At 37.2% G+C, this 22,445-nt stretch overlaps 1 protein-coding gene across 3 annotated transcripts in view; it reads left to right on the plus strand.

Annotated features, from left to right (window-relative positions):
• Positions 1-381: 381 nt before the first annotated feature.
• Positions 382-22,445, plus strand: part of ATF7IP2 (activating transcription factor 7 interacting protein 2) — a 68,571-nt gene continuing 46,507 nt past the window's right edge. For 2 of the 3 annotated variants that reach the window (XM_043914298.1, XM_043914299.1), the window contains exons 1-3: positions 382-479; positions 17,244-18,100; positions 19,119-19,243. In XM_043914298.1, the coding sequence (XP_043770233.1) occupies positions 17,254-18,100; positions 19,119-19,243 (972 nt within the window). In that variant the 5' untranslated portion in view covers positions 382-479; positions 17,244-17,253. The remainder of the gene's footprint in view (positions 480-17,243; positions 18,101-19,118; positions 19,244-22,445) is intronic. The other variant, XM_043914300.1, reaches the window with a different exon arrangement.

Here is a 22,445-nt window from a genome sequence, read left to right on the forward strand (position 1 = left end):
TCCGTTTAGGAAACGCAAAAAAATACTACCACTGGCCTGTGTCTCAAAATTTAAGTTGTCAAAAAAAAACCTAAATCGAGATCTACGGAATTTTTTTGAAGTATTTTAAAACTTTAAATGCCTGCAGACGGGCCACCTGTTTTTGTAAATAGTGATTTTCGGAAAACTTTCAGTCACTCAAATGCAAGGCCTGGAGCAGGAGCCTGGTCGCGCGACTTGCGAATGATACAACACACTGACAGAAAGTCGCGCGCCTGGAGGCGAACTCTCCGCACCCCTCAGCCGACTTCCACTTCCCTGCCCCCTCCACCAGGTGGCCTCTGATTGGCTGGGCTGCCGCAAGTGCGCTCTGCCATTGGCCGGAAGTCCGTCGGAGGTGGGCGCAGAGAGACTTACCTCAGTCAGTTCACCGGAGAGCGTCATTGTGCCCGGCGGTTGCAGTCCCCGGAGTTAGAGCTTGCAGCGCGGCGCCGCTTTAGGTACGTTGGAACCGGGCGAAAGCCGCGCGCCAGCGGCGGTTGGCCGGGACGGCAGTTTCTCTGGCGCCGCGTGCCTTCCTGAGGGCCGGTCCCCGGAAGCCTCGGAGCGCTGCGCGAGCCGGGCGGTTTTGGCTGGGTTGACTCCAAGGCGTATGGAGTCGCTGGGGCGCCGACCTGGCTGGGAAGACGCCGGCGAAGGGCGAAAGGACGTGTCCCCTCCCGCTGTCGGAGCGGGCGGCGAGCGAAGCGGGAGGAGCGGGCGGCGGCGTGTGCAAGTCGGGGTCGCGGAGGCTCGTCCCCTCAGGGTTTGGTACTCGGCGAGTAAGTACGAGCTTGGGGCCCGACGGGACTACTTTTAGAAACTGACGGAGAAAATGTAGTCCCTCGCCCCATCTTTGGGATTGCGTTGCAACATTCCCAGGAGCTGTTTTAGTTATAATTTATCTGAAGAAACCAGGGGGCAGAAGTTGTGTTCTTGTCCTGGCGGCGGGGAGGCTTTCATTGATGTGTGTTGTTCGAAGGCACTAGAACATTTGATGCCCAAATGCCTTTTTAAATTAAAGCACCTGGAGCACAAACGTGTGACGTACACCTGTGGAGCTCATCCGTGTAGGGATGCTGTGATTGAAGGATGAAAGCCGTGTACCAGCAGGCGTGGTTCTTTAACACAGTTTGTTTTTGAGTAAGTTTAAAAACAAAACAAAACACAAAAGACCATATCCTGCTTCTCGGCCCCCGCCCCCCGCCACTTACTTTCTCCAAATGCCCCTCCCCCACCTACTTTCTCCTTTTTGGCAAAGTTCAAGAATGTGTTCTGTACAGAGGAAGCAGTTATTTTACTTTTTCTCTCTAAAATCTCACTGTGCCTGTAAAACTGACTTCTAGGTTGAAGATGAAATTTCAAACATTGTAAGCCAGCACGTGTTGCTTCTTTTGTGAAGAGCTAGTACTCACTGCTCTAAAGACTTATGTATGGTCAAGACCTAGGAAAAGATGATCGTACTGAATAATTCATTAGAAACAAAATGTTAAAAAATAGAAGAATTATGTGAAATCCAGTTAAGTGGGCTGTTATACTAAATTGGGATTTAATAGTCTTTTCATGATGATTTTGTCATGTATTTACTTATAGCCAGTAAAATGATCTGCGACATAAGTATTTGCCAAATGGGGAAGAACATTCAAGATAATTTATATCACAGGAAAGCTATTGAAAAAACAAAAATGAAGCGTCCGGCTGAAGGACTAATTACACTGAATTCAGCTCTTCTGAAGTATGTCTTAGTTTATTCATCTTTCAATATATTTTTGGAAATGTTGAGTCTGACCATAATCAAATTAATCTACTTAACTCTCAGTCTTATCTGCAGATTTTTACAGACTACATCCTCCTAAGATTGACTTCTGCCTCAACAGAAATGCATGAACAGTGTTATTGGAAATGATTTGCATCCTTTAAGAACTGGTGTATCTAGGTACATCTTGAATTTTCTGCTCTGCTTTCCTTATTGACTCTTGTACTTCATCTCAATCTTCAATTCTACTGTATGTACTTTCTACGTGGTATCTTGAATTCTGGTCTGAAAATATTGCATGATCCCTGCATTGTTGCCTGTGCATATCATGTAGTTCTGTTATAACGGATGTGTACAGATGTATTTCATTTGATGTAATCAAATTTTAAATAACATAGTTGTTAAAAATAAAAATAAACTTTGATTTTAAATGCACGAGAGTATTCTCATTAAGTTGAATGAGATTATTACATATAAAATACAAATAACCATATTCTATCTTATTCTATTTTATATTCTTACATCATTTAAATACTTATTCTATTCTCTGAGGCTTAATTAAACCTCGACCCACACCTTTCAAATGCATTACTACAGATTCAGGTAACTTCGTATCCCTTTTTACCTTTACCAATCGAAGTAGGACAGAAAGCTTGTAGTCAGGCCATTCTAGAGGGAAGTGGACTGTCTCAATTGGGTAGATAATTGAATACAATGTTAATTTTTGAGCTTCTTATTAAATTTCTAGGGGTATAAGGGGTGTTTGTATATAGATAATTAGAGGTATTATATGTATCTATTAAATGTGGTACCATTAGTATATGTTTGAGATTTTACGGTGTATAGTGCTGCTTATGGTATAGTTACTGCAAGTTACTGGAGTCTGTTCTGGTCCTCTATTAAGGAAAAAGTAGCAGCATTAAATAAAGCTTCTACATGAAAAGCATCTCGCTGAGAATTTAAAAATAAGACACATCTCAGCCCACAAAGATCATGACTAAAATATATATTTCTAATGGGAAATTCAGATGAGGAAGTAGTTCTCTTAGGGAAAGATGTTTGCTGAAGAAATGATCTTTAAACATGACCTTAAAGCGAGTGGAGAATAAGGGAGGATGTTGGTGTATGGCAGTTTTGATGAGTTTGAAAAAAGTGAAGGCTAAATTTGTAGGAAATTTGGAGATAAAATTTGATAGCTTTAGGAAAAAGGAAATACAAAAAAGATAATGCAGTTATGATTCTCTGGTTATTTGCTTGTAACAACTCAAGTATTGATTTAATTATATGTGATAAAAAGGTGTATAGATACAGAAAAGAGCTAAATTCTCATTTGTAAGTATGGACCATGATAGTGGCTAAAATTTGTAACTGAGGAAGTACGAGTGAGCATATTTTAAAATACTGAGATTAATTAAAAGTTATGTTAGTTAAAAGTGATTGCCTTAGGCAGTGAGTGTTGACAACCAGCTATTTCGTTGTGAACATTTTATACTGCTTAATTTTATGCTATCACATAGATAAAGAAAATTTTTAAGTAAAAGCAAAATTCTCCTAGCACTTAGAAGATGTTAATACTGCTGGTCCATGGACCTCACTTAGAGTAGCAATAATATTCATGCTCATTGTAAGACCTGACACAAGTTGGTCATGTTTTGTCATTTTCTTGATCACTGTATATCCCTTAACAGTAACCTTGGCACATCATAGTGTCTGATTTTTTACTTGTGATAGGAGATTTCTTTGAATCTTAAGATCCTTGGTTGGCTCCTGAATTGTGTGTATGTGTGTGTTTTTAACCTTTTTTTTTTAAAAGTTATACAACCTATCTTAGATTCATTTTGATAATTTAAATGTAAAATATAACAATGGGACTTTATTTAGTATTGATAACATATTAGGGTAGTATTTCAACAAGAAGCAACCCAAGTGAGAGATATTTTGTAATGAAGAAAGCCAGTCCACCACCAGAAGTACAGAAAATAAATGCAATCATTATATACCCATAGTTTTAAAGTTTATAAGGAGGAGGATTTATAAGGAGGGGGAGAGAGTGATTTAATTGAAAGAAATAGACAAATTGACAATAGTAGTATACCACTCTGAAAACACTGTTAATAACTGGAAGAATATGGACAACACAGCAAAGAAATTTGAACTGGTTGACATCAACATAGAATAACACTGCACCCAGCAATGTTGGAATACATGTTCTACTCAAATACAGGTGGACCTTTTGGAAAAATTAGCCATGAAAATAGCCTCAACAAATATTACAGGATTGAAATTATTCAGAAGATTCTCTAATTACAGTGGACTTGAATTAAGCTAACCTTAAACAACAAAAATGCAACTTGGAAATCTGCAATTGCCTGGAAATTAATGTATTTCTAAATAATGGACAGATCAATATTTACCTCCACAGAAGGAATTACAATGGAAATTAGAAAGCATTTCAAACCAAATAAGAATCAAGAGGGTTCATCAGAATTTATGAGACTCAACTAAGGTAGAGCTTAGGATATTTTGTAGCTTTAAATGCAAAAGAAAAAAAAAAGGAACGTGACTGAAAGTTAAAGATCTGAATTTTCATCTCAATCTGGAAGAAAATCAGGCCTGAAGAAAACTGAATCATTGGATATCCCTCGTGGTCCATTGGTTTGGAATCCTCCTGCCAGTGCAGGGTACACAGGTTCAGTCCCTGGTCCAGAAGATCCACATGCCATGAGGCAGCTAGACCCATGCACTAGAACTACTGAGCCGGCCCTCTGGATCCCATGAGCTACAACTACTGAGCATACTTGCTGCAAATTCTGAAACCCTTGAGCCCTAGAGCCTGTACTCCACAACAAGAGAACCCATCACAACTAGAGAAAGCCTACTATGCACCAACAAAAGACTTAGACCAGCAAAAAGAAAAACTTGAATCATAAAACTAACAGGAAATGATGAAATGTTTGGAACACTACATGTAATAGAAAACTGGAAGTCAGTGCTATGAGAGTATTAAATGGATAAAAGTCTAGTGATCAAGAAAAGGAAAAAAAAAACACATCCCTTATATCAAGAATTAAAAGAGACATCGCTACAGATCTTGATTACATTGTAAGTGTAATTAGAGGATATTATGAAGAACCTTATAAACCAGGAATTCTGTTAAGCTTTGAAGTATGGAAAAACAAAATTAACAGAGAAAGACAAAATATGGATGATCCTGTATTTTAAAAAATTCACTCATAATTGAAACCTTTATCACAAACTTAACTCCAAGCCCAGATGGCATTATGATGAATTATTTCTAGAATTTAAGGAAGGAGTAATACTACTTGGAAAGACAAACTCATCAGAATTTTTTTTAAAAAAGACAACAGTTTTTTATATGAATCCTGAATAACTTTGATTTCAAAACCTGATAAAGAAAAGCTATGACTCATCTTACTGTTGATACAAATTCATAAACAAAATGTTACCGAGTTGAATACAGGAACATGAAGCAAATTTTTTTTTTTAAAGGACATATTATGACTGACTGAGGTTTACTTCAGGAATAATCTAGGTTTAATATTTTGAGAGCTCAACCAATATACAAATTAATTGGGAAAATGAGGTTATATGATCATCTAAACATACAAAAAGGATAAAGTCAAAAATATATTGATAAAACCTTCTGGGAATAGAAGGATATTTTATATTTAATGGTGTTAGTGAAACCATATACCCTCTTCAGGAATGATGATGAGAGACGGATGCCCATTAACAGCTACCTATTCATAGCATACTGTAGGTTCTAACTAATGCAGTAAGAAAATGAGAATTAGTACAGAAATAGGAAGTTCAAAAGAATATGTTAGGTTTAATAAGTGAGTTTAATGAATTAGAGATAGCAATTATATTTCTCTATTGAGGCAGAAAAAAATGAAATTTAAAATGATGCCACATAGAAAGCATTAAAAAATGAATACCTATGGCAGTAAAGGAATAGAGGAACAACAGACATGAAACATGTAAAACAAAAAATAAAATGACAGCCATTAATCCAACTATATCAATATCAAATGTGAATGGATTAGACAATTCAAATACCAGATTGTCAGACTGAATGAAACATAGCATCCAAGTATATGCTATCTGTAGGAGACACAGTTAGTTTGAAAGATACAATTATGTTGACAGTAAAAGGATTTTAAAAAACTCTGAATAGCAACCGTAAGGAAACTAGAGTAGGTATACTAATTTAAGACAAAATAGTCTTTAAAGATTAGAGGTAAAAAGGGACATTTTATAATAAAAGTTGCAGTCTTGTAGGTAGTTAATGAGAAAAATATGCAACTAAGTACAGCACTAAAATAGGTGGAATGAATACTGACAAGAATGGAGAAATAGAAAATTCAACAATAATGGTTAGAGACTAAAACACTTTCTAAGTAATAGATCAGTTAGAAAAGACTTGAGTAACTCTATGAACCAACTAGACTGAAGAAGCATCTTTTGAACATTCAGCCAAATGAAAGCAGAATATATTCTTCTCAAACGTACGTAGAAAAATTTCCAGTATAGATATTATGTTAGACTGTAAAACAACTTCAACACATTTTAAAGGACTGAAATCACAACAAAGTATGTTCTCTGACGACAGTGGAATGAAATTAGAATTGAAGAAGCACAAGAAATTTGAGAAATTCATAGCCATGAGGAAATTAAACAACACTTTCCTAAATATTAATAACTGATGGTCAAAGAAGAAATCATGAGAGAAGTTAGAAAATACTTTGACATTAAAGAAAATGAAGATGACAAAACATTTCGGGTGCAAATAGTTTCCCTTAGGAAATTTGTAGTGATAAGTGCCCGCTTTTTTTTTTTTAAAGACTTCAGTTAACTTTTAACTTTAATAAAAAAAAAAAAATAAGAAACTGAACCTAAATAGAATGAAGAAAGTAAGAATTAGAGTGGAAATTATTAATAAAATCAAGGAAGAAAAAAGTAAAATTAAGGAAATCCAAAAGTTGTTTTCAAAAAGATCAACAAAATTGACAAACCTTTACCTAGAGTGACCATGAAAAAGACTCAAATTACTAAAATATGGAATGAAAGGGTGTGTTACTACTGATCTTGCAAAAGTTAAAAAGATTGTAAGAGACTACTATAGAATGATTCACTTATATACCAATCAATCAATTGATGAATTGGACAAATTCTTAGCAAGACTCAAATGAACAAAACTGACACAAGAAGAAATAGAAAATCTGAAAAGAGATTGAATTAAAACATAAAGGAAAAACCCATTATCAGATGGTTTTACTGTTGAATTCTAACAAACGTTTAAAGATAGCAATTTTCTACAAATTTTTCCAATGAAAGAGGAAGGCCAGTATTATCCTGCTAACAAATCAAAGAGATTACAAGAAAACTACAGAGCAATATCTCTTTATGAGTAGGTGCAAAGATTGTCAACAAAATGCTAGCAAGTTGAATCCAGCAATGTCATGACCATGTGAGATTTATACCAGGAAAGCATCTTTTTCTCTGGTGCTCAGCCTTTATCGTCATGGTCCAACTCTTGGATCCGTACATGACTGCTGCAGAAACCATAGCTTTGACCATATGGATCTTTGTCGGCAAAGTGATGTCTCTACTTTTTAGTACGCTGTCTAGGTTTGTCATAGCTTTTCTTCCAAGGAGTAAGCATCTTCTAATTTTGTGACTGCAGTCACTGTCAGCAGTGATTTTGGAGCCCAAGAAAAATCTGTCACTTTTTCCTCCGTCTATTTGCCATGAAGTGATGGAAGCACAAGCTGGAATCAGGATTGCTGGGACAAATAGCAATAACCTCAGATATGCAGATGACACCACCCTTATGGCAGAAAGTGAAGAAGAACTAAAGAACCTCTTGATGAAAGTGAAAGAGGAGAGTGAAAAAGTTGGCTTAAAGCTCAGCATTCAGAAAACTAAGATCATGGCATCTGGTCCCATCACTTCATGGGAAATAGATGGGGAAACAGTGGCTGACTTTATTTTTCTGGGCTCCAAAACCACTGCAGATGGTGATTGCAGCCATGAAGTTAAAAGACTCTTACTCCTTGGAAGGAAAGTTATGACCAACCTAGACAGCATATTGAAAAGCAGAGACATTACTTTGCCAACAAAGGTCCGTCTAGTCAAGGCTATGGTTTTTCCAGTGGTCATGTATGGATGTGACTGGTCATCCATACATATGACCATATGTATGGTCATGTTGGACTATAAAGAAAGCTGAGTGCAGAAGAATTGATGCTTTTGAACTGTGGTGTTGGAGAAGACTCTTGAGAGTCCCTTGGACTGCAAGGAGATCCAACCAGTCCATCCTAAAGGAGATCGGTCCTGGGTGTTCATTGGAAGGACTGATGTTGAAGCTGAAACTCCAGAACTTTGGCCACCTCATGCGAAGAACTGACTTATTGGAAAAGACCCTGATGCTGGGGAAGGTTGAGGGCAGGAGGAGAAGGGGACGACAGAGGATGAGATGGTTGGATGGCATCACCGACTCAATGGACATGGGTTTGGGTGGACTCCGGGAGTTTGTGATGGACAGGGAGGCCTGCCGTGCTGCGATTCATGGGGTCTCAAAGAGTGGGACATGACTGAGCGACCGAACTGAACTGAACTGATGGGACTGGATGCCATGATCTTAGTTTTTTGAATGTTGAATTTTAAGCCAGCTTCTTCATTCTCCTCTTTTCATCTTCATCAAGAGCCTTTTTAGTTCCTGTTCACTTTCTGCTATTAGGATGGTATCATATGCATATCTGAGGTTATTATTTCTCCTGGCAATCTTTGATTTCAGCTTTTGATTCATCCAGCCCTGCATTTTGCATGATATACTCTGCATATAAGTTAAATAAGCAGAGTGACAATATATAGCATTGTTGTACTCTTTTGCCAATTTTGAGCTAATCTCTTGTTCCTTATCTAGTTCTAACTATTGCTTTTTGACTTGCATACAGATTTCTCAAGAGGCAGGTAAGGTAGTCTGACATTCCCATCTCTTAAAAAGTTTTCCACAGGCTGTGATCCATACAGTCAAAAGCTTTAGAGTAGTCAGTAAAGCAGAATTAGATATTTTTCTGAAATTCTCTTTTTCTATGATCCAACAGATGTTAGCAATTTGATCTCTGGTTCCTCTGCCTTTTCTAAATCCAGCTTGAACATCTGGGGGTTCTCGGTTCATGTACTGTTGAAGTCTAACTTGAAGGATTTTGAGCTTTATCTTACTATCATGTGAAATGAGCACAGTTGTATGGTAGTTTGAATATTCTCTGGCATTGCCTTTCTTTAGGATTGGAATGAAAACTGACCTTTTCCAGCCCTTTGACCATTGCCAAGTTTTCCCAATTTGCTGGCATATTGAGTGCAAAGATGATGTAACAGCATCATCTTTTAGGATTTGAGATAGCTCAGCAGGAATTCATCACTTCCATTAGTTTTGTTGGTAGTGATGCTTCCTAAGGCCCACTTGACTTCATATTCCAGGATGCCTGGCTCTAGATGAATGAACCTATCATGTTCATGGGTCATTAAGACCTTTTTTGTATGGTTCTGTGTATTCTTGCCACTTCTTAGTATCTTCTGTTTCTGTTAGTTCCTTGCCCTTTCTGTCCTTTATTGTGTCCATTTTTGAATGAAATGTTCACTTGCTATCTCCAGTTTTCTTGAAGAAATCTCTGTTCTTTCCCATTCTATTGTTTTCCTCTATTTCTTTACGTTGATCACTTAGAAAGGCTTTCTTATCTCTCCTTGCTCTTCTCTGGAACTCTGCATTCAGTTGAGTATATCTTTCCCTTTCTCCTTTGCGTTTTGCTTCTCTTGTTTTCTCAGCTATTTGTAAGGTCTCCTCAGACAACCATTTTGCCTTCTTAACATTTCCTTTTTTGGTGGGGGGATGTTTTTGATTCCTGTCTCCTGTACAGTGTTGTGAACCACTATCCATAGTTCTTCAGGCACTCTAGCAGATTTAATTCCCTTAATCTATTCATCATCTCTGCTGCATAAGCATAAGGGATTTATGTCATACCTGAATCATCTTAGTGGTTTTCCCTACTTTCTTCAGTTTAAGCCTGAATTTTGCAAAAAGGAGTTCATGATTTGAGCCACAAGCAGCTCCAGGTGTTGTTGTTGGTTTTTTTTTTTTTTTTTTTTTGCTGACTGTAAGGAGCTTCTCCATCTTCAGCTACAAAAAATATAATCAATGTGATTTCGGTATTGACCATCTGGTGATGTCCATGTGTAGAGTCGTGTCTTGTGTTATTGGAAGAGGGGGTTTGCTCTGACCATTGTGTTCTCTTGGCAAAACTCTGTTAACCTTTGCCCTGCTTCCTTTTGTGCTCCAAGGCCAAACTTGCCTGTTACTTCAGGTATCTCTTGACTTCCTGCTTTTGCATTCCAGTCCCTTATAAAAAGGACATCTATGTTTGGTGTTAGTTCTAGGTCTTGTAGGTTTTCATAGAACTGTTCGACTTCAGTTTCTTTGGCATTAGTGGTTGGGGCATAGACTTGGATTACTGTTACATTGAATGGTTTGCCTTGGAAACAAACTGAGATCATTCTGTTGTTTTTGAGATTGCACCCAAGAACTGCATTTTGGAGTCTTTTGTTGACTATGAGGGCTACTCCATTTTTTTCTAAGGGATTCTTGCCCATAGTAGTAGATGTAATAGTCATCTGAATTGAGTTTGCCTGTTCCTGTCCATTTTAGTTAACTCATTCCTAAGATGTCAGTGTTTACTCTTGCCATCTCCTGCTTGACCCCGTTTAATTTAACTTGATTCATGGACCCAACATTCTAGATTCCTATTCAGTATTGTTCTTGACAGCATCAAACTTTACTTTTCACCACCCAGACATACCTACAACTGAGCATTTCTCCTTTGGCCCATTCTCTTCATTCTTCATGGAGCTATTTCTCCACTCTCCCCCAGTAGCATATTGGATACCTATTGACTTGGGGGGCTTATCTTCCCATGTCATATCTTTTTGCCATTTCATACTGCTCATGGTGTTCTCAAGGTAAGAATACTGAAGTGGTTTGCAATTCCCTTCTCCAGCAGACTGCATTTTGTCAGAACTCTCCATCATGACCTGTCCATCTTGGGTGGCCCTGCACAGCACAGCTCATATCTTTATTAAGCATGTGTAAACCTATGGAAAGCAAATGTATACCTTAAAAAAATAGGACATTTTCACACTAAAATGACATGGAGATAGCATAAATAAGAAAATGTAAAACATAACAGCAGCAAGTTATAAAAATCTAGGGCATAAAACCAAGTGTAAAGTATTATTGTGTGATTAATTAATATGATAAATGCAAATTGGATTAAATTCTCCTACTAAAAGACAGATTCATTTGTTTAAAATATTCTCAATTTTGTAAGGAACATCTAAAACAATTTGGTGAGATGGACAATATATTCAGCTGAATTACATCATTAGATAAAATAGAATAAAAGGGGCAATTAGGTTAGGTTTTTAAAGTTTAAAATTAACAATGTTTTCAAACAATTACAGGCATACCTTGCTTTATTGCACTTAATTATTGCTTAACAGATACTATGTTTTCTACAAACTGAAGGGTTCTGGCATGCTTGCTTCGAGCAACTCTGTGGGCACCATTTATTTGACAGCCTTTGTCCAGTGGTGTCTGTCGAATTTTGGTAATTCTTATAATATTTCAAGCCTTTTCATTATTTTATTTGTTATGGTGATCTGTGATCATTGACCTTTGACATTCCTATTGGAATTGTTTTGGCATTTTGGGGGAGTAAAGTATTTTAAAATTAAGGTATGTACATTGTTCTTTTAGTCTGTTGTACACTGAGCATGCGTACTAAGTCGCTTCAGTCATGTCTGACTCTTTGCGACCCTATGGATTGTAGCCTGCCAGACTCCTTTGTCCAGGTGGCACTAGTGGTAAAGAATGCACTTGCCCATGCAGGAGACTTAAGAGACTTGGGTTCAGTCCTTGAATTGGGAAGATCCCCTGGAGGAGGGCACAGAAACCCACCCCAGGCTTATTTGCAGCAACGGATTCAAGCTGGTTGAAAAGTCAGCATGGTGATGTCAGTATTCCCCAATTAGACTGAGTTATGGGCTTCCCAGGTGGCACTAGTGGTAAAGAACCTGCCTGCCAATGCAGGAGACATCAGAGATGCAGATTCAATTTCTGGGTGAGGAAGATCCCTTGGAGAAGGGCATGGCACAACACACTTCATATTCTTGCCTAAAGAATACCATGAGTAGAGGAACCTGGCAGGTTGAAGTCCATAGTGCCTCACAGAGTTGAACACAACTGAAGCAATTTAGCACACATGCATGCATGCATTGCTTTTTATGCTTCCAGTAATAAATTTCATTCTCTCAACCTCTCTACAACATGGAAGCCATTTCTTCACCTTGTGGGCAGTTACCAGTACAGATGAGCCTTGACAACTTTGGGGTTAGAGCTACTGACCCTCCACACGGTCAGAAATCACCATATAACTTTATAGTTGGCACTCCTCAGACTCAACCAACTGTGGATGAATCCAGTAGTACAGTAGTATATATTCAGTGAAAAAAATCTGAGTATAAGTGAACCCATTTGTTTCAAACACATGTTGTCCAAGTGTCAGCTGTACTTTTCTGAGCCTTTTACAAGTTTTATTTGTACACTGAAGCATTTTGATGCAGAGGTTTATCTAAAGTTTTATCAACTACAAGTTGCACACTGTTATGAAGTATTTTTTTTGTAAACTTTATGAGTAATTCACTGTGAAAAATCATACCAATTATATGTTCATTCTGAGTTCTGCATTCCTCTTATATTTTTATCATTGTGATCATTGTGCAGCCCATAGTGTAGCTCCATGTTCTCCAATAAATTAGATCAGAAAGCATCTCTACCACCAGTAGGCCTCCGTATTTTATACATTACCATGGGGTAGGGAAGAAGTTCTCAAAGAAGAGAGATTACTTTTTAGCATAAAAGGAGTAGTCGATAAATCTTTTCTCTATTAAAATTAGTAAAGACAAACCACAGAATGAGAGAATATACCCATAACTCATAGCAAAGGGTTATTTGTATATATGGTATAGTCATAATTTGAGTTCTCTTTAAAAATAAGACAATGTAGTAGAAAAAAATGAGCAAGACATAACCAGGAATTTTGCAGACAGGGAAACAGATATAGCCAGTAAACATGAAAAAATACCAGTAATTAGTGAAATGCAAATTAAGGCAGTGAGATGCACATCTGTGTCCAAGTAGATTGATAAAAATTAGGTCTAGCAATACCAGGGGCTCAAGAGAATGTGAATAACGGCTACTTGTACACACCTCCTGCAGGGACGTAAATTGGTACAACTACTTTGGAAAGTAAGTTGGCTCTTTTGAGAACTTGAAAATTTGTGTAACTTATTGCTACCCAACAAACCCACTCAAGAAATGCTTACAGATATACAGTTTGAAGCAAATATGTTCACAGGAGCAGTGTTATTAAGAAAAACAAAAAAGATAAAAATGGAAATGACTCAAATATCCTTCATAGGTAAATGAACAAACAAATTTTGTTTTACTGACCTAGTGCTTTATTATAATGTCATGAAAATGTATGAAGTATTGCTGTATATAATCACATGCATAAAGTAGAGGAATATGAGTGAAAAAACAAGTATTAGGAAACTATGCTTTGCCCAAAAGTAAGTATAATCAAACTTCATTGTTTTCTCATGACATTTGTAGTGGAACTATAATTCGTAAAAGACAGTAGATATATAAACTCAACAATCAGGTTACAAATTACCTCAGGATGGGGAAGAGAGAAGGGGCACAGTATGGAAAACATAGGTAAATGCAAGTTGCTAATCGTATTTGGTTAAATGGTGGATGGATCAGAGATACTCAGTATCTTCAGAATGTTATTATACATTATAATATTGTATTACGTATATTTTTTTTGTTTCTTTTTTACCACACTGGGGATACATTATAATATGTATTACATGTTTTTTTTTTTAATTTGTTTCTTTTTTACCGAACTGGGGATACATTATAATATGTATTACATGTATTTTTTTAATTTGTTTCTTTTTTACCGCACTGGGGCTTCACTGCTGTGTGTAGTCTTTATCTAGTTGCAGCAAGCATTGGCGTCTCATTGCGGTGACTTCTTGTGGAACGTGGGCTCTAGGTATATGGGCTTCAGTAGCTGTGGTGCAGGCTCAATAGTTATGGCTTGCTGGCTCTAGAGCACTGGCTTAGTTGTGGCACAGAGGCTGGTTTGCTGCACAGCATGTGGGATCTTCCTGGTGTGTGTGTGTGTGCATGCTCAATTATGTCAGACTCTTTGGGACATTATGGACTCTAACCCACCAGGTTACTGTGTCCATGGATTTTCCAGGCAGGAATAGTAGGGTAGGTTGCCATTCCCTTCTCCAGGGTAGCTTCCCAGTCCAAATATTGAACCTGTGTCTCCTGCATTGTCAGGCGGATTCTTTACCTCTAGACCACCAGGGAAACCATACATGTCTTTATGCACCAAATGTAGAAGCATATTTATCTCAAAGGTTTTTACAGCTTTTCGCTAGTTTGGGACTTTTCCAAAGACCCTGAAAAGGACCACAGCAGTGTGTTCCCTTAGTTGGTGTTTGCAAGGTTTACAGAAGTAAGATATTTTAACTGTAATCATATAAGATTGTTGTGTCTCATTTTAATTTCATCTTACCCTTGCTTTACCTAGCAAAAGAATTGCTTCAGGCATTTTGTGATTGGGGATATACTTGGTCTGTCTTTAATAGGATACATTTGTGGCTCACAGTCACTGTTGAGTGTGTTCAGTTACTACTATCAGCTTTATTGTGGTGGGAATGTGTTCTGTGGTGCCTGGCACCTGGAGTATCTGAGTAGTGAAGAAGCTGAAGATTGTAATTTATGAAGCCAGAAGATAGGGGAAATTTTTTCCAATTATTTGATATTTAAAATTTTAACTAGGGAATTTAGTTCTCATAGATTTTCCCCCAAAAGATAACTTTTATTAGAAATATATTCAATAACACATTCAAGTAGAGAAATTCGCTATACATATTTTTCCTTTTGATAGAACTCTACCTTTCAAATAGAACAGATTTTTTTTCTTTTGGTTGTTTTTAAATGACACAAAGCTGTAGAATTATCAATAAGAACTTACATTTTTAGATGAAGTTGATTGTGTATACATCCTGATTTTTGGTTTAAAATTAATCAGCCCAGAACAGATGGACAAACTGTGGCATATTCAAATGATAGACTACTGTACAGCAATGAGAAAGAATGATCTACAGTTAAACAGAGCATGCATGAATCTCACAAACATAAGGAAGAGTGAAAGAAGCCAGACTGCTGCTGCTGCTGCTAAGTTGCTTCAGTCATGTCCGACACTGTGTGACCCCATCCCTGGGATTCTCCAGGCAAGAACACAGGAGTGGGTTGCCATTTCCTTCTCCAGTGCATGAAAGTGAAAAGTGAAAGTGAAGTCGCTCAGTCATGTCCGACTCTTTGCGACCCCATGGACTGCAGCCCACCAGGCTCCTCCGTCCATGAGATTTTCCAGGCAAGAGTACTGGAGTGGGGTGCCATTGCCTTCTCTGAAGCCGGACACTAAAAAGTGCTTATTATGTAATCTCATTTATATAAAATATAAAAGTGGCTTAAATTCATCTATGCTGTTAGATTGCAGGCTACTGATCACCCCTGGGAGATGGGGAACCAGTGACTAGAGGGAGAAGTATGAGGGGGCTTCTGGGGGACTGGAATTATTATTTTTTTTATTCTTTTATTTCTGTAACCTTTTTAAGGAGTAGTTAGACTCACAGCAAAATTAAGAGGAAAATAACAGATTTCTCCTAGATCCCTTGCCCCATACATACATAACCTCTGCCATTATGAATATCCCCTACCAGAGTGTGGTATATTTGTTGTAATTGATAAATCTATGAATCATTCTCTTTTTGATCTAGATTCTAGTTAAAGGGATGTATTCAGTTTGTGAAAATTCTTTTAACTGTGTACACATGATATGTGCACTTTTCTGTAGGTACTATACTCAGTGAAAAAAAAAAAAGTTTGGAAAAGAAAAAAAAAACAACAAAAAACCCCCAAAATAAAAGAATTAAAAATTGATCAGCCTTGCTCTAGAAAAGACTTGGTTTCTCCATTTTTCCTATGGTGAATATTGCAAAAACTGTATTCATAAAGAGGCAATCAAATATAGAGTCAAATAGGGAAAGTAGAACTCTTATCTTGTATCAGGCCCTTAATGAAAGTGTGCTATTTTTCTGGATTTTCTGATTTTTAAGTATGCATGACAGGTTTTTGAAATTTGAATTTATGGGTTTTTTTTCCCCCTTCTTTTAAGTAAGATTCACTCAGCCTCAGGTCTCACAAATCCTGGAATTGTTCCTGATCAAATGATATACTGAATGAAAAGAATATATATAGTCAATGAAAGCTTCAAGTAAGAAAATAGATAAGGATAAATCAAAAAATTATTCAGGTAGCTTTGGCTGGGTTTGTTGTTGTTTAGTTGCTAAGTTATGTCCAAGTCTTTGCAATCCCGTGGACCTTACCCCACCCCACTGGGTTATTTGTACCTTGAAAGGTCTTAGACTCTGTCTTTGAATTTAGTAAGTGTGCTCTATAGTTTGTTAGGTAACTCGTCTACCATGTATTATATAGTTGTTTATTTTGCTCATATTTGCCTTGTAATTTGGCAGTTTTCTTCTAAACCATTTACCTATCTATGGTTTAGATTGGACTTAATATGAATACTTAATGTGAATAATCGGAAATACAGATAAATACTCTTTTTCTCTGCTATGTAGTAGATTTTTATTTAACAAATAATTCAGAATTAAGAATGTATTGAAAAAAAATTGAAGAAAAAAGAATGTATTGAAAACTAACTTTGTTTTGTTATTTGAACTAACATCATGTTGTGTATCTTAGTGCTCACTTCATACTGATAACTGTTGGGAATCAGCTTTTGCAGTACCATTAATTTGGAAATTGGAATATTAGGAAAGCTTTAATAAAGGTGCCTCGTGATACAGAAAATGGAATATTCCATGCAAAACATTGTTTATCTGTTTTTGTGAAAAAATGTTTGAAGTATGGCCTGCTTGGATTATTTAAATTAGAACTCAATGGTTATAGTAGTGAGGTATCATAACAAAAAGTGGCCTGCTAAATGATCAGACTTAGTATCAAATAAAGGTTTACTGGCAGTATAAATTTTGGCTTTATATAGTTAGAGTTATAGAACAACGTTTAATTACAGTGACACAGATGAAAATGAATATAATTTTCAATAAAAATAGTTATCTAAATCTGGCACATAGTCTCAACATTATTTTAATATTGTAAATAAATGTTAGCTTTTGTCTGTTAGAGAAATGCATTCAAATATGGTATTTTACATTCCAGGATATGAAAGATGGCAAGTCCAGATGGAAGTAAACGGAAGATTTTAAAAGCCAAGAAAACAATGCCTGTAAGTTGCCGGAAGCAAGTAGAGATCCTGAATAAGTCGAGGAATGTTGAAGCACTAAAAACAGCAGCAATTGAGAATAATATATCAAGTGGTAATGAGAATTCAAGTACTGCTGTCATAAGTAGCAAATGTAGACATTCTGAAAATGATGCTTCCTCATTGAACTCCATCAAAAATTCAGTATGTGAACCAAAAAGTAAAGAATTTTCTCAGAATTTAATAAAACCACTAGAAATTACTGATTCGGAAACAAGATTGGAATACACAGAAGAACAAGTTGTATACCCTTGTGAAAAGCCAAGTAAAACAGTAGAATTTCCCAGGAAACTCTTTATACACGAGGCAAAAGATTCACAAAATACTACTGAAAATCATTTTGAATGTCAGGCAAGTGTAACAAGATCCTTTTTTGAACATGAAGAAGATTGTAATCTGAAATCCATTTGCCATTTATCCAGTGTATTGAGTGGTATAGTTCAAATTCCAAAGTCTACAAAAACAAATACCTTGGATGATAAGAGAATTGACAAGATAGTTTCCTATTTAGAAGCAAATTCCAGTGCTGAGTTATATGATAAAAAGCAAAGTGACATTTTAATTTTCAGTTCAGATGACCCTTTTGTGCCTGCTGATAAAATACCTAAGTTGGTGAATTCAGTCATTTCAAGTAACTGTGCTGATGACATTTTGAAAAGTGAAGAATCCTATAGAAACTATCTTTCCAGCATTTTAAGTTGTGAAAATTTAGACGCAAAGTGGCTGTCCTCACTTGACACTGATAGTAATAACAGTAAGTGAATACTTATGTATCTCTTGGAGAAATTAAAAATAGTTACTTTGCTTGGGGGAATTTCATTATCTCAGATATAGATGCAGTAGAATCCTTATAGACAGGAAAATAGTAAATGATGACAATAATTATTTCAGAGTATCTTGTTTTTGAACCATTCTTGGCAGTGATGGGGAATGGTATCCTCTGTCTCCAAAGGGAAGTAAGTTCTGGCAAAGGAGGAATCAATCACTTTCCTTTGAAAGTACAACAGGATTAAAAGGTGGTTTATAGAAATTGTTTGCTTCATTGACACCTTTTCTGTTTTTGGAGTTTTATTAATAAGAAGGCTAGTTGAGAGAGTGGGTTTTTAAAATAGTTGATGAACCCATTTCTTTCTGTAGAATTGACCTATATATCACATGCCAAGTATAAGCTGATAGATAATAAGCATACATATGCATACAGGTTTGTGTGTATGTAGTGTAAGAAATACATCAAATAATTAACCAGTGAAGTTTTAGGATTATAAAATCATTAAAATAGCAGAAGTAAATTTTATTAAAAGTAGGGTGTTTTATAGCTTAATGAAATACAAGAAAAAAATGAGTTCACAGGAAAAATATATTTGTTTTCTTGTCTCGGCTACAGAGTAATCATTTAACAAGGTGAATTTTAAATTGCTTAAAAGTAATAGTAGGGTCATCTATTAAAAATATGTTGGACTGCCTGAATAACTATAAAAATAATGTAAGACCACTCAAATAACTGTAAATAGAAGATCTAATGCTATAATTTGTTTAGTTATTATTAAATAAGCATTAAATTGGTATTAAGTAAGATGGGAGGAAAGTACATTCTAGACCAGTACTAAGATTTTTTTTTGTTGGAATTTTTTATACAATTACATTTTCTAAAAAATGCTCCTGTGGTCACGTTTTAGTTTTTAAATTTGCTTATGGGTCCCTAAATTAGAAAATCCCCCTGTTTCTTTCATTAGAAGAAATATTATCATCTCTGATCTTTTCATCTTCCCAAGGCCATAATCAAAAGAAGAGGATGTTTTCAGAAAACAAAGAAAATGTTAAGCGTGTGAAAACTTCAGAGCAAATTAATGAAAATATTTCTGTAGCTCTGGAAAAGCAAACAGCTTTGCTGGAACAGGTAAAATATTGGGCTTAAATATTTGCTTCAGAAGCTTACTTTTGATGAGTAAAAAATAGTAAAAGTTAATTGATTTACACAGTGGGTACAGATAACTTTCATGATGAAGGACTGATACATGAAAACTGAATTAGCAGGTGGAGGTGTTGCAGGAAGGGGGACCCCTTCCAGGGCCCGAAACTGGGCTCTTGTCTAACACTCGGAACTGAATTGTCCAAGGAGACACATGTGCTGACAAAGCAAGAGATTTTATTGGGAAGGGCACCCCGGGGGAGAGCAGGAGGGTAAGGGAACCCAGGAGAACTGCTCTGCCGCCTGGCTCGAAGTCTGGGGTTGTATGGTGGTTTTATGATGATGGGATTTGTTTCCGGGTGGTGTTTGGCCAATCATTCTAATTTAGAGTCTTTCCTGGTGGTGCACGCATCACTCAGCCAAGATGGATGTTAGCGAGAGGGATTCTGGGAAGTGGACGGACACACGGTGTCTCCTTTCGCCCTTTCCCGAACTCTTCCGGTTGGTAGTGGCTTATTAGTTCCATATTCCTTATCAGGATCTCCTGTCATAAAACAACTCATGCAAATGGTTACTATGGTGCCTGGTCATGGTGGGTGGTTTCAATCAATGTGCTTCCCCTAACAACTCCCCCCTGAGAGACTTAATACTCAAGATACTTCTTGGGAATTGGGGCAGAGGTCTCTTTCTTCTGTAACTTCTTCCTGCTGTGCATGGGCATAGGCCTGCCTAGCAGAGCGAAAGTCTCTCTCTACCTGATCTAAGTCAAGGTATTTTTTTTGCCTGAAACCAGCATTCAGCCTTGTAATAACAGCAATTTAGTTTGAAACTGTTGGCTCCTCTCAGAGATAAAATAGAAAGGGGCCAAACAGGAAACCTAACAGGATGGTCATCACTGGTCCCCAGAAACAGGAGGCAACATTTGGGGTGAGGTCTGCAGGGTTTGTGACTTTTTTTTTTTTTTTTTTTTTGGTTGGTGGTGAAGCAACAGGGCTGTGCTCCAGGAATTTTCTGTTTAGTCTGAAGTTACCATCCTCCACCTGGGTGGGGGCTCCAGTTCTGTAGAACTCAAAGACATTGTTAGGCATGTTTGTTTGAATAGGAACCAAGACCCTGTCTGGAGGCTGTACCACCAATTGATTGTTTCTCATCTATTTCCATATCCCCTCCCTTCCCTGATTAGCAACTGTTTGAATCTGCCTTTTGGAACCAGGGAAGGTCAAGGAGGCTGAATGAAGCCTATATCCTACAGATAAGAAATGGAGAACACACAACAGATCTGTACTCCAGAGCCCCACAGAGTCCTGCTCAGTTTTAATTTAGGGAACAGGGCAACTATGACTGTGCTATCTTCTGTCAAAATGGGGCATAGGACTGCCTCAGCTTGGAGAATAGACACTGAATTGGAAGTATTCCTGAGCTCCAAGTTCTAGATCTGAGCCTTGTATGATTAAAATCTCAATCCCTTGGTCTGCCATTTTGTTGTAACAGACCCAATTAGTAGCTGGAGGAGGGATAACTGGAATTTTAATAGACAAAATAAATCACATTTCTTTTTAGAAGAATAGGCCTGAAACCCAATCTGGACCTGGCACTTCAGGGAGACTTGTAGCCAGTTAGCCAGTTGCCTAGTTTTATAAAAAGTAAGGTTGCAGTTATTAGCTTCCAGCAGACATTGTTTTGAGAATGGTGGCATCTAAGCTTGACGTGACTCAGAAAACTCGTGTTCAGCAGTACAACATCTGACCTGAAATTACACCCATAGTAACACCTGGTTATTTCCCAGGATGTCTGAACCATAGCTACTCTATTTTGACTTTTAATTGTAAAGTTTTCCTTAATAGCCAAAGCAGATGTCACCATTAATGACATCAGTGTTTTTCTAGGTATGAGAAGATGTGAGAATTGGAACTCGTATAATCTTCTCCTGAAAAGATCTAACTATCTGAAGGCCTGTTCTGCCAGTTTTTCTCAGAGCACAGAGTGCCTCATTCCTGATTTTTACCCTGAACTCCTTTCAGGGGTGTTGAAAGTTAGCAGTTGCAGTGGCCATGATTTAATCTCTGTAGATGTAGATGGCAAGTGTCAGTCTTCAGTTGGCAGAGCCCCTTTTTGCTCATAAACTTGACCATGATTTTGAGGGGGCATTTCATGACCATATTATCCCGTGGTGCTGAGAATGTCCATTCTCAGGTTTGGCAAAGATTTTGTTGATGGGCCACTCAATGTGTTGTTACTGGACTAGGCCATAAAACTATCCAAAATTCTCTGAACCACCTCTTACTAGCCTCTTGGTCCAGGAAAATATTGCCTCTTGTTGCTTCTTCCCATATCTAGAGTTACACTGTTACCATCATCGATCTCTTATCAGAGGCCTGACACACATTTGACAGTGTAAGAAACAGCAATTTTGTAAAACAGGTGAAATACAAATAACATAGCCAGCAGTATTAGTAAAGTCACAAGTAAGACTTAAGTTAAGAGCTTCCATTAGATGTAGCCCAGTATATCTCAGGTCATCTGACTTAGTCTACTCTGTGGAATCTTCATCTTCCAGGGAAATTATATATTGGCACCACCGTCTAAAAGGCACATAGCCCAGTTGTCTCATGTTACTAGACTGATTATCCTTAGTATGATTTAATTGTTTCCAACACAGAGGAGACTTTAAACCTAAATTACCATAGCCTGGTGTTATCTATATAAATCCATCCCATGATTGTGGGAGATTTTTTCCTCCTTTGCTGAAACTTTTCTTGTTGCTCTGATTGAGTTTGAGTAATAGAAAAAGGCTCAAATTTGTGGCCAGAATCAGAGCAGGCATTATTAATTGGTCCGGTGAGGGGATCCCAACTAGCAATATCACAGTGACCTGAATATGACTATAATTTTTTTTTTTAAGTAAATTTTCTCAGGGCCAACCGGTTAGAGTCTTGTAGTAGAGAAATTTACCAAGGTAACCCAGAACTAGACACAGGTAATTGGCCACAAACCCAACAATTGGATTGATTTCTAAAACTAGCATAGCATCAGGCCTGTGATAGAAAAGCATTTGATTTATATGCAAAGGCCTAAGAAGTAAGGAAAACATTATAAATGATCATACGAATCAGATCCAGCATCTTGGGCAAGCTGTCTACCTCTGATGTCGTCATCTTCTTATCCTGGTGTAGTTTAGTTTCTCCTGATA

The sequence above is a fragment of the Cervus elaphus genome, chromosome 10 (genome assembly GCF_910594005.1).
Source record: "Cervus elaphus chromosome 10, mCerEla1.1, whole genome shotgun sequence".
In the NCBI taxonomy this organism is placed as follows: domain Eukaryota; kingdom Metazoa; phylum Chordata; class Mammalia; order Artiodactyla; family Cervidae; genus Cervus; species Cervus elaphus.